The 12,202-nt window shown below is 53.7% G+C and overlaps 2 protein-coding genes across 5 annotated transcripts in view; one reads left to right on the top strand and one right to left on the bottom strand.

Moving 5' to 3' along the window:
- The window catches only part of Nprl3 (NPR3 like, GATOR1 complex subunit), a 39,883-nt gene extending 37,225 nt beyond the window's left edge, over positions 1 to 2,658 (top strand). For all 4 annotated transcript variants that reach the window (XM_075941400.1, XM_075941401.1, XM_075941399.1 and 1 more), the window contains 3 exons: positions 454 to 643; positions 1,302 to 1,494; positions 2,158 to 2,658. In XM_075941400.1, coding sequence (XP_075797515.1) covers positions 454 to 643; positions 1,302 to 1,494; positions 2,158 to 2,323 — 549 coding nt within the window. In that variant the 3' untranslated portion in view covers positions 2,324 to 2,658. The remainder of the gene's footprint in view (positions 1 to 453; positions 644 to 1,301; positions 1,495 to 2,157) is intronic.
- Positions 2,659 to 3,109: 451 nt separating this feature from the next.
- Mpg (N-methylpurine DNA glycosylase) lies at positions 3,110 to 9,115 on the bottom strand. Its single transcript, XM_075941404.1, has 4 exons — positions 8,872 to 9,115; positions 7,636 to 7,833; positions 5,511 to 5,715; positions 3,110 to 3,547 (listed from the first exon to the last, which is right to left on the bottom strand). Exons 1-4 carry the CDS (start codon positions 9,055 to 9,057, stop codon positions 3,159 to 3,161), a joined length of 978 nt encoding a protein of 325 aa, XP_075797519.1. The 5' UTR covers positions 9,058 to 9,115; the 3' UTR covers positions 3,110 to 3,158.
- Between the last annotated feature and the right edge of the window lie 3,087 nt (positions 9,116 to 12,202).

The following is a 12,202-nucleotide window of genomic DNA, read 5'->3' as shown; positions in this document are numbered from 1 at the left end:
CTGGCTGCACGCCGGAGCAGTAGGTCCCCTTCCCATTTTCTCTGGAAACATCTCTGTTCTCGGAGCAGACTTTCAGGAAAAGCCAAGGACTCATAGGGCAGTTGCTTCTCTGAACAGTGTGTGGGCTTGCCTAGCAGTGGACTGTCTAATGGCAGCAGGTCTCAGTGGGCTGGAAGGAGGGAGGTAAGAACGGACCTTGCTGTAGGGAGAAGGGAGGGAGCCCAGGCCTGTGATGGGAGCTAGTGCCAGTGTGGTCTGGGAATTCTTCTAGCCCATTGCTTCCCCTGGGCTGAGCTGACCTTCCCAGCAGCTGAGGGTCCCTTCTTCCAAACAGGAGGCCTTCATACTTAGGTACTGGGGCTGTTAAGGGCCTAAGCTCTCTCATCCCCTAGGAACAGGGTCAAAAGTGGAGTAAGGGAACCAGCCCACACTGTCTGCCCTGCTCACCCACAGACCCAGCTCATCCAGATGGTGGTGTGGATGCTGCAGCGCCGGCTCCTCATCCAGCTGCACACCTACGTTTGTCTGATGGCCTCACCCAGTGAAGAGGAGCCCAGACTGCGAGAGGATGATGTCCCCTTCACTGCCCGAGTTGGTGGCCGCAGCCTCAGCACGCCCAATGCCCTAAGCTTCGGCTCCCCAAGTAGGATCCCCATCCAGGACACCTGTCTGTTAGTGGGAGGCTGGGAGACTTTGGTGATGGCATCCAGGAAGCCTGGGCACTGCTGGAATAAGAGATGTCTTTACACGTCTGTATACTCACCTGTCTCTGTCCCTGCCTGTGGAGACCTCTTCCTCCTGCCTCCCCTGGGTTTGAGGGGAAGGCTTCACCCCCAAGTGGCTGGCTGTAGTTAGGGGCAGCCTTTGCCCACTGAAGCACAGCTGGACTCCCCTACTCCAGCCAGTGCTCAAAGCAGGGCCTCATACTGTCAACACAAGGACCACAGCTGTCTGTTGTTAGGTCCATGTGAACTCTGTCGAGTGCTTCATCCCCATGTTGGCTGAGGTGGGACATGATACCCATGCCTGCTTTAGGGGATAGTGAGCATGCAGCATTCTTCTATTCTGGGCCCTTGAAGCTGTTCCTATGGGGCAGCTCCTTGTGTTCCAGGTTAGCCACATAAAAGGCATACTACACACTTAGGAGGTGGGGTGGCAGTGAGTTCTTGCATGAAGGTACATGGTACAGTTGGGCACCAGAAGGGGAGTGTGGCAGTGACCTCAGGATCTGGATGCTGTCAGTGCCTTCAATGCTCCCCATCTTGGCATAATTGACATCAATTGGCTGTTTCAACCCACAGCCAGCAGTGATGACATGACCCTTACCAGCCCCAGTATGGATAACTCCAGTGCAGAGCTGCTCCCCAGTGGGGACTCGCCACTGAACAAGAGGATGACAGAGAACCTACTGGCTAGCCTCTCCGAGCATGAGCGGGCTGCTATCCTCAACGTGCCTGCGGCCCAAAACCCCGAAGACCTCCGCATGTTTGCCAGGTAGGGAGCAGGCGACTGAGTGGGACATAGTATAGGAACGCTGGTATCCTTGCACAGCTCATGGTGGGTCTCCACCTAGGATTGGTGTGTGAAGGGCAGGAGCTATTGTCCAGGTGTGGGGATGCAGGCTCTGGCCAAGCCCCTAGGTCTAGTGGGCAGCTTACTCAGAACTTCTGGATGTACCTTGTCACTGCTTGAGAGGCAGCTACTCTCAAGTTCTGACCCGCTTGGGGCTTGGCACGAATATATCCTAATTCTTGGCCCTGGGGAAAAATTAAGTAGCTTAATGTCTGCCATGTCCATCCTGACTTAGTTGTGGTAAGGGCATGGTGTTATGAGAGAGGTCAGGTTGTCATGTTCAGTGTTGAAAATCACACTGCAGATTGTTGGAGGACCATTTACAACTCTTTCAAGTGCTGATCCAGGCCTGACCTGTTCCCTGGAGCAGACTGAACCCAGTGTCATAGGAGAATAAAGAAGCCTTTAGCACTTCTCCCTTCATCGGGTGCACAGCCGTGCTGCTTTGTGGACTCCCTTCAGGCCCACCGCCGGTCACACGGCTCTTCACAAGCTTGCAGGCAGCTTACAGATCCACCCATCAATGGCTTTTGTAGTCCCTACTCCTTGTCTTGGGTTAGGCTCATGCCACCCTCTCTCTTCCAGGCTCCTTCACTACTTCCGTGGCCGTCACCATCTGGAGGAGATCATGTACAATGAGAACACACGGCGTTCCCAGCTGCTCACGCTCTTTGACAAGTTCCGCAGTGTGCTGGTGGTGACCACCCATGAGGACCCTGTCATTGCTGTCTTCCAAGCACTGCTCACATGAGCCCAGGCAGCATGCCTAGTGGGAATGGGAACTAGCCTACTCCCTGCCCAGGGCTTCTGACTGGCCTTAGGAGGATGGGCAGCTCTAGTCTAGCAGAACCGGTTCTTGTTCCAGCTGTCCATCTGGTCAGAAGTAGCTATGGGGCAACCACTGCTGGACTTTCCTTTCTTTTTTTTTTTTTTTTTGAGACAAAGTTTTATGTAGCCTAGACCTCACATGTGCTAGGTAGCCAAGAATGACTTTGAACTCCTGATCTTGCCTCTGTCCCCATATGCTAGGATTACAGGCATGTGCCACCAACGTTACTTTAAAAAATATATGTTTATTTATTTTTATTTATGGTTTTGTATGTGTGGGTCCCCAGAGGTCAGAAGAAAGCATACCCTGGAGCTAGAGTTACGGAGATTGTGAGCCCCTGGGTGTGGAGTTGAGAACGGAACTCTAGAAGAGCAGGAAGCTTTTAACCATTGCCATCTCTTCAGTCTGGTCCTTACAGCATCTTAACATTGCTGAGCTGGAGGAGATTTTCCAGGATGTGTCTCTGAAGTCCAAGTCCTTCACACACACACAGTTGTGTCTTTCTGACCCCTTTCCCAACCTGCCTCTTCTGCAGTCATCCTTGAGAGTGTCCAGAAACTCATTTAACTCATTCCTGCTCCTAGGTGTATATGCCCATACACTGATGACTCTCCCCTCTCCAGTGCCATACATACGGGCTTCCCAAGTTTCCTGACCCAGATGAAGAATTAACTTCATGCACACAAATTCTGGCTGAGACTTGGACAGTTCCCACAAACAAGATATTTATTCTACTTTAAAAAAATAAAAAATCCCATCAGGCTGTTTGCTGAGGCTGATACATCTGTTCAGCCACTCTGTCAACCACACTGACCCACGGGCTGCCCTGGATATAGAAGCGCAGGGGCTTCTGGGTCCACTCCCCTGCATGACCAATGCCTATGCGAGCTGCTGCCACCACAGCTGGGCTGCTGGACTCCACAGGGCCACGCTCCAGCCACACAGCCTCATCTTGGGCCAGGTCTCGCTGATCAAAACTCTTATCAATGGCCAGGGCCTGGCACAGCTTGGACGGACCATTACAGAGCTCACGGTCCTTGAGTGTACGGCCAGCAGTGCTTTTCCGGAGGTTGTTGCGAAGCTGCCGCATGGTCTCCAGGCCCTCCAGGGGCTCTAGTGCTCGTAGCAGGACACAAGCCCCAGCCCCTGTGGGACAGACAGACAGCCTGGAAGTAAACTTTAGATCTCCTGCACACACCCACTGGCAGTGGTGCTGCCGTCCTCCTGCACATGTAACCTGTACCTACTGCATCCAAACATGCAGACCCCTCTGCATCTGCACTCCCTTCCCTGTAGCACCAGCTAGGCTGCTCTGCCTTCCCTGAGTTCCTTGGGAAGCCTCTACCTGGCAAGACTGACAGCGAGACTCCCACCACTGCTCTCCAAAGTCAGAACTATGATCATCTAGTGTGAGTCAGTCCTTTCTGTAGCTTCTCCTAGTCTTGACTGGTGGTGGCTATTAGGATGGCATAGGAAGCCCCAGAGAACCAGCACCTCTGGGGCAGAAGGGACGCCATTCTACTAGAAAATGGTAAGTCAAGAAAGACTAGAAGGTGCAGTCCCGTGCTGTACCTAGCTCACCAACTGGAACCGCCTCTGCCATTTCAGGAAGAAGCAGGACACAGAGTCCCTGTGAGTGCAGGGCACATGATCCCTACTCTCAGCTCCCAGGGCCACTTTATCATCCTGCCCTATCCTGGCTCCCTCTCATCTTCATGCAAACACCTTTGACTTCCATGTCCTTGCCTAACTCCCAAGTGCCAGTGGTATCCGTGTCCTTAGCCTCTCTCAACATGGATGACCCTCACCAATACCATGTACACCCTTGTGGGAATTTGCCTCCAACCTGTATGTTCTTGGGGTGTTTCAGTTACATGTTCACCCCTGCCTCTGCCTTGTTCACCATGTCTCAGGAACCTGCATTTTCCCCCCTCAGAAACTATAGCACCAACATCTCTGGTTTTGTTTCCTTAGTTAGGCCACACTAGCGGGGTTGGTTCTGTCCAAGAAGGCTTCTGTCATCTTTTTCTCTCTCTCTTTTTAATTAAAAAAAAGAAGTGTATTGAAATTCTGCTTATGTGTGTCTGTACACTTGTGCGCCTGGTGCTGACAGAGGCCAGAAGAGGGCACTGGATCTCCTGGAAGTGGAGTTATGGTTGTGAGCTGCCATGTGGAAGCTGGGAAAAGAACCCAGGTCCTCTGCAAGAGCAGCCAATGCTCTTAACCACAGATCTACCTCTCCAGCCTCCTCTCATAGTGTCCTCAGTATCAGCTCTGTGGTCACCTCTAGCGTCCAAACCCCATGCACTGGACACCTTAGCCTTCTGCTAAGGCCAACCTGCAGTACAAGTACTTGTCCAGCAAACCAAGAACATTTGGTCACTGTGGGCAAGCAGGAGGGTATTAAGCACATATGTTGAGATATGCCAATCATGTTCCTGGCCAGTGGTGGCTTTGGTAGGATGATACTGGTTCTTCTTCAGACTCTGACCACTGGGGACAATGCTACATGCTTGTCAAGACAGAGCTGGACCCCAGAGGAGAGCTGGTTTCTCTCAGGAACACTGCATCAGTAACCCTCCACAAATGCTATCTGGGGCCAAAAGGTCCTCTGTGGTTACTGTAGGGTTTCTAGAAGCATCCCTGCCTTTACCTAGCCAGCTATGATAACCAAATATGTCAGCAAACATTGCCTGATGTTTCCTAAGGGGCAGAAATGCTCCTGGATGAGAATGACTGAGCCAGATCCCATAACAGGACTTTCGGCAAGGTTCCCTTATGAGCCCAGATTACCCCAAACCAGTCTCTTGCTTTCCCCTTCCCTACCTGCTGGCCCACTCCAAATTTAACCCAGAATCAAAAACATCCTTCTGAACTCTGGCCACAGAACCTGACTGCTCTGCATTCAAGCTGTCCCTGTAGCCTCTGTCTTGTGGAAACTCAGCTGCTTTAGCCAGGCTTGCCTTGTCAAGAGCAGTCAAAGCTCCTGAAATCCCAACTTAACCCCTGGCAATGGCATCGCCCTGCTCAAATGCCTGTCTACCTCAGTCTTCCAAGGGAGTTGGCCAGCTGCTGCCCTGTCTGTTTCCCCAAGCCCAGTACCACTAACCTTGACTGGAGACATTCAAGCAGAAGTACATGCCATAGATGATGTACACATACAGCGTCCCAGGTTTCATGAACATGCCACGGTTGCGGGGAGTCTGCCGGCCGCCCCTTGAGTGAGCAGCTTCATCTTCTGGCCCCAAGTATGCCTCAGTCTCCACAATGCGCCCACGGAGTTCCGTTCCGTCAGAGAGTCGCCGGACAAGGACCTGTGGGCATTGAGCCTGCTCAGACCATAGGGATGGGGGTCAACCCACCTGGACAGTCCCTACCTAGACCTCCTCTCTTAAGTTCAAGATGGACCAGGAACCCAGGCCCAGCCAGACCTAGCCACCTGGCTCTCCATTCTGCCTCTTCTGCTCTTGCTTGGAGCCTGGATGCCGCTGTTAAGGTGACTAGCCATTCCTGACCAACTACAGTTGTTCACTCGGGGTTCTGACCACATCTCGAGCTTCACTGTGCAGGCTGACCTCAAAGTTCCTTCAGTGTGTTCTCTGCTTTCCCACATCCTCTCCCAGAGTTCCCTTGAGAGCCTTAAATGTTCAGTGGCCCCAAGGGGTCCTTACACAGCTTCCTGGGAATTCCAGATTCTGTGGTGTGCTTGTTAAAACAGGCTAGCCACAAAGGATCTACATCTCAGATTGTGCCCACGAATGCTAAGGCCTTAATGAGAAACAGGGCCAGTGGGGCCAGCTCATGCAATGCCTAGCCTGGTCCACGAGCCTAAGAATGGCCAGCACTCTTAGCCAGGGCTCATAGGAAGATTTTAGGATCCATGTCCACAGTGCTTCATATCCGTAGGGTTGAGGGATTATTTGGTCGGAAGGCACCTTTATCTCAGTCCAGGTAGACCCATGGTGCCTCAGGGTTGGTATAACAGGCAGGGTGGAGGAAGAGGGGCCAGAGCTTGTCATGGAAGCCTGGAAATCCTTTCAGGAACCCAAAACACTGAAGACAGAGATGAGCGTTTTGGAAGAGAAAAAAGGTCAGGGAGTGTGCCTTCAACCATACTCCCATGTCTCCAAGGGGCATATTGGGAACCCCAGCTGAGCTGGAGGGAGCCCCTAGCACTTTTCTGGCGGAGGGCCTGGGAAGGTAACATGCTCCTGAGGCCAGAGCAGATGGCTGTCCCAGCAGCTCACTGCAGAACCTTTACTGAGCTTGTGACCCACGCCTGAGTTTTCCCTGAACAAAGGAATAGATACACAGGCTAAAATACCCCTTGCCCTGTTAGACATCATCTGGTCTACCAACGTGGGCTCAAGCAGGAATGACAGGGAGCCAGCTGACATGCCCAAGATGCTGAATAGTGGCAGATGTATGGTGGTGGCGTTGGGCCACCTTTGGGTCCTCTACCTAAACCTGGGATGAATCTGTGCCATGTTTTGTTATATCTTAGATGTTGAATACTCTGGTGCTTTTAGAAGGAACACAGAGCCTTGCAGCTTAAAACAGCCTGGCAACAGAATTAAGTGCCTTCTGCTGTAGGTCAGGGTCTGTTCCTGTTAACATGGACTCTCAGCACCATCTTTTCTATTAGAGAAACTGGCTGTCCTTGGCCATGCTATCCTAAAGGGAAGCTTGTCAAAGCTCTGGCACCTAAGAATAGTGGGTGCTCCAGATGAACCCGGCCAGCTCCATGATGTGCACTTCAGAAGGTGACAGGCTGTATTATAGGGCACACCAGGCTGGACCTGGAGTAGTCCCCATTCCCACTCTAAGCGCGCCTGGCACAGCCCAGATCCTGCAGCGAGAAGACCAGCTCTTTCAAGGGATTCAGACATGCAGCCTAATGGCATCCCTGGTCCCAGCCATCAGGGAACAGGGTTTACCTACCTAATATCGTCCATAGTCCTTGCAAACAACCTGTCCTAAGGGGATTTTAGACAGATGGGAAAGGCTAACAATTGATTGCCAAAGCAGGAGAGTTTCCAGTGGTCCTGCTACCTGCACCAAGAAACACCACTATCAAATTTCTCTTTGTAGTGATCCCAAGCAATAGTCACACTGTCCCAGGCCAATGTGGACAAAGCAGCTACTTATGTGAGCACAAGGAAGGCCGTATCACGGATGTGAACAAGTAGTGACAGGACTAGGGGTCCTGGAACCCGCACCAGCATTTACATTACCTGCCCCAGAAATGCACGGGCCAGGGTGACTGCTGGCTGGTCAAAAAACTCTGGCCCCAGCCGGGCAGGGTGGTCCTCGGAACTGGAGAAGTAGATGCTCCGCTGCAGGCCTAGGGCTGAGGGTGGCCTCTCTTTAGGGATCTGCTGCTGCTGGGATTCTGCTAGTCGCTGCTTTTTTTGCCCAATCTTTCGGGAAAGCTGTAATGGGGGGGGGAAAAGGTAAGCATCTGTCTGCCTGCCTGGGTTTCTTTATCAGTAGAGTGGGGTTCCCGTTGTGTGGTTCATTCTGAGGCATAAACAGAATACCACAGCTAACATAGCCTCAGGGGGCCTTGGGACATGGTGCGGGTAATGACAGGCCGTTAGTGGTGCCAGGTGGGTGGGCATGCTCTACCCACACCTGCTGCACACAGAAGCTTGGGTGCCCGAGTCTGATACAGAAGGGCTGGCATTTTCTGATTCCCTTACATCACACCATTCCCAAGGAAACTTGTTTCTGGAACCTGACTCCTTGTTCCTAATCCTGGCCAGGAATTAAAATACAGCCAGAACCTGGGAAGGGCCTAGCTGAGAAACAGACTGAGTTTTGTCCTGTCCCGCTCAAAAGCTAGGTCACTAGGCCCCCTCAGTTTCGACCGGAAGTGAGTACACATGGGGATGACCTGTTCTAAGTGTTCAGGGTACAACCCTGCTGGCTTCCAACTGACCTCTGACTGGCTGGATATGAGAATAACTAGGAACTGGAACAAAAAGTCTATGGGTAAGACACAGCAGGCCTTAGTCTACCAAAAGCCGGATAAACGAAGTAGGGAAATCTGACTACATCCTTCAGCTTTTGTGGTACAACAGACGGGAGATGAAAGGGACAACTGGGCCGTGAACCTGGGGCCAGAGCCAAGACTTGTCCTCAGCCCAAGCTGGACTTCAGCTATGACCACGGCTCCGTAGCTGGGTTAAAGAGCCATTACTTTTCTTTAGACAAGGTCCCATGTAGACCACACTGGCTTTGAACTCCCGATCCTCCTGCTTTCATGCACTTCCCAAGTATTGGAAATACAGGCGTGCACCACCATGCCCGGGTAAGACCCATTATTTTTATCTGCTGTGTTGACGTCCAGGTTGGACCGAGGCTGCCAGGCTGCCAGGAATGGATGCTGACGTGACCGTCTCTGCAGCCCGACCCGCTGTGCCAGCTCGCCGTGGGCTCAGACTCCGCGACGCTGCGCCCCCTCTCACCGGCGCTGGCATCTGACCGGCCTCACGACATCCGGTCACTCGGGATCCTGCTCTGGCACTCCCAGGGCGCCGGGCTCGTCCAGGAAACAGAGGCTGGTCGGTGTCGGGAGGCAGGGTCACGGACACCGGTTTTAAAGCTCCTCGGCCCAGGCGCGCACTCAGACCGGCCCGGCCGCGGGCTCGCATCTAGCCGCCTACAGGATGCGCCGCGCAGCCGGAAGCGCGAGGAGGGCGGAGATTGGAGCCTGCGCAGAAGGCACACAGTTCGGGGGTGGGGCGAGTGTGCGAAGAGGCGGAGCGAGGAGTCTAGGGGAGGAGCGGGGCGGGTGTCAGAATTTACCTTCACCACTCTGGCCTGAGCCCAAGTACCCCAGTCCGGTTCTATCCTAGTGGCCGAGTGCCGTCTACTCCCCCCCCCCCACCCCAAACCAGATCCTGGACTGAATTTTCGGTGGTCCCGGGCAGGAAGGCCTTGCTTTGGGACGGGCTGGGTCACAGCGGGTGCGGTTGGTAGTGTGGAGAAAAAACATGAGGCTTTGGAACCTTAGACGAATCTCTGATCCTGGAACTCTCCTTCCCCAACTTTATTGGGGGGCGATAGGGGAGAACTGAACGGAAGTGGATGCATGCCCCATCTGGAGGCCCCTGCCCTGGTCATCACAGTTGATAGAGAGGAAAGAAAGGGAATCCTGCCTTGGCAGTAGACCACCGCTTACATCCCTGATACCTAACCCATTGATGCCTGGGATTCCTGCGAAGAGGGCTCACCACCTAAACTGAGCCAATTTGTAGGGCAGGGCCAAGGCTGCAGGGACCTGGGAATACCCATCTAACTGGGTAACAGTTGCCCTGCACCTCTAATGACTCCCTCTCCAGGACCTAGGCCTGCTACCCACCCTATCTGTAGCCTCTCAAATGAGATTGCGCAGCGGTGGCAGAGATTTGAGCCTCGAATGGGAAATGACTGACCCAAAGGAAGGAATGGTAAGGGAAGGGAGGTCTTAGGACAGGGTAAGATGCTCCAGGATCTGGCTTACTGTGTCGGCTCCGTGGCAGCCCCCACACCCAGCAGAGCCACCCTCACCCTCTTCTACCATTCTACGGGTAGTCTGGCTCTGTTTCTTGGCAAACACAATCTTACCTCCCCGTTCACATTCTGCCCCTGCCTTGTCAGAACCCTGGAGGGCTTGCTTGTCACAACTGTCTGATTTCTTTGACCCTGGCATGGAAGAGCAACTAACTGGGTGTGAGAACAGGAGATCTAGACAGCACAGAGGGACAGGTCGCATGTTTGTGAACCTTAGATGAACAAGGAACTTAGCCCAGCCCAAGGCTAGGCTATTCATCAGGATTCTGGTCCCCAACTGCTTCTCCACTGGTCAGTCAGGCTGGGGCTCAGCCATCCCCTCTCATGGGCCTCAACCAGAACTTCCTGGGGAGGGAGGGGCAGCCTCTCTGCCTGCCTGCTGCCTGCTGGAAGTCATCCAGCTGTTTGTGGCACTCTGTGCTGTTTCCGGGGGTGGGGTAGGGGCAATATGTTGTAAATTTGAACTAATGAGATTGGCCTGGATGTGGCTCCCACCCCCTTCCTCCTTATCCCCTACAGCCATTCTGTCCAAACAATGACTCTCCCTTCCTGTGGGAATAATGCCCCTTCCCAATCTAGGAGGAAAACTGAGACCCCAGTTGGGTTCTTGTTCCCTGATAAGGGCAGGAAGAGGGCATTGTGAAGCCTCCTAGGGCGCTAACTCATCCCCCACCTTTGTGTGAATGACAAGCTTCTCTGGTGGGCAGTCTGGCTTCTGCCCCAGGAGGAGATGGGGGTGTTGCCAGCATCCTATGCTCCAGATGTTCTGGCCTGAGTGTGGGATTGCGCAAGGTCTGCCCCCTCCTCCCCACTTCCTGGTTTGTGGTGTGAAGCTCCCACCACAGGCTGGAAGTGTGGGGTTGGGCTTCCCTGCTGTGTTTTGCCAGCAGGCTGGCCAGGAGTAGGAGAATGTCCAAGAGGAAGGAACCGAAGGAGCTGGGACCTCTTCTGTTCCCAGTGTGTCTTACTGCTGGTCGGTGGCAAAGAAGCCTTTGGGAAATTTTTTGAAAGGGGTCAAGTCTGGAGTTGACACTAGTGTGAGCTGTTTTAAGCCCCCCACAGGTTGTGGGGACGTTGGAGCTGCTTCTAGCAGCGGTGGTGTGGGCTGCCAGTCCTTGCTAGCTCTATAGGCTACAGATGCCAGGCTTCAGTTTCACTGTCTCAGGGGCCCAACACACTGGCTCGGTCTCTTTCTCACATGGATAAAGGAGGAGCTGGGTTGGAGCCAGCTGGCTCTTCGTTTGGAAACTCGCATCCTTTCAGCAGCGTCTCAGCAGAGTGACTGCTGACATCCTGACAGGCCTCGGTGGGTGACTCTCTCTAATGGGGGGGGGCAGAGGGCAGACATAGGCAGGCCAAGAGGAGGTACACTGTCCAGGCTGCTAGGCTCTAGGCCCAGGACCTTAGAGGACCCCCTTGCCAAGTCCAGGACTATGGGGAGGGGGTTGCCTCAGAAATAGCTGAGGGTTTCAGGCCTTTGGCTAGCTAGGCCTTCTCCCCAAATTGCCAGGGTCCTGGGTTCATCCCTACATCTTCTCTCCATGTAGGGCCTGGAAGCTTAGCTGAAGGTCCCAGAAGTAGTTGTTGGGAGTCCTCTGACTGCTCAGGGATCCACACAGGTGTGGGAGAGTGCTATACAAGATCTGGAGGCCGTGTCCACACTGACCACCTGCTCACCAGCTCCCAGAGTGTTCAGGAATTGCAGCCAACTTCCTGTTCCGCATAGCCCACGAAAGAATGAGAGAAGCCAGGGGCTGGGATGCCAAGTACTAGGCTCTTGCACCAAAGCACGGGTCAATAAGGCGAGCAGGAGGTACTGGGACTGGACATTCGTCCATACTCCTTCGCTCACACTGTGCTCACGCCCTTACTCGGAAGGCCAGGGTGGGCTGTGTCTGGGAAATCCTGAGGTTCCCCAAGTGCTGAGGTGGGCATTCGTCTGCAGGAATCATGCTCTTGGGAACAGCACCTGTGTAAGTGGACGGAGATGGAAGGGTTTGCAAGAGGCTCCCCTGGAGCGTGGGAACTGCAAGGCCTCTGGGGCAATGAATCCTGGAAAGCTGTTTTTCTGTCACTGTGCACAGGCAGCCTTCTCTGTGGAATGGCTGCATTGAAGGTGACTCAAAGGCTGGAGAGATGCTCAGCCTTTAAGAGAGCTTGCTGCAAGTTTGATTTTATCCCCCCCCCCCCCCCCCCCCGTACATGGGGCAGCTCACAACTGTCTGTAACTTTGGTTCCAGGGGG

Source organism: Microtus pennsylvanicus, chromosome 11, assembly GCF_037038515.1.
Source record: "Microtus pennsylvanicus isolate mMicPen1 chromosome 11, mMicPen1.hap1, whole genome shotgun sequence".
Taxonomy (NCBI): Eukaryota; Metazoa; Chordata; class Mammalia; order Rodentia; family Cricetidae; genus Microtus; species Microtus pennsylvanicus.
This window is presented reverse-complemented; position numbering and strand designations above follow the sequence as displayed.

What these genes read in the sequence shown, in the direction of transcription:
- Mpg (XM_075941404.1), bottom strand. Translation starts at nt 9,057, where the DNA reads ATGCGAGCCCGCGGCCGGGCCGGTCTGAGTGCGCGCCTGGGCCGAGGA. An exon ending in CCCGTGCATTTCTGGGGCAG is followed by an intron (nt 5,716 to 7,635) that starts GTAATGTAAATG and finishes CAATGCCCACAG; the next exon opens with GTCCTTGTCCGGCGACTCTC. An exon ending in CTTGAATGTCTCCAGTCAAG is followed by an intron (nt 3,548 to 5,510) that starts GTTAGTGGTACT and finishes TCTGTCCCACAG; the next exon opens with GGGCTGGGGCTTGTGTCCTG.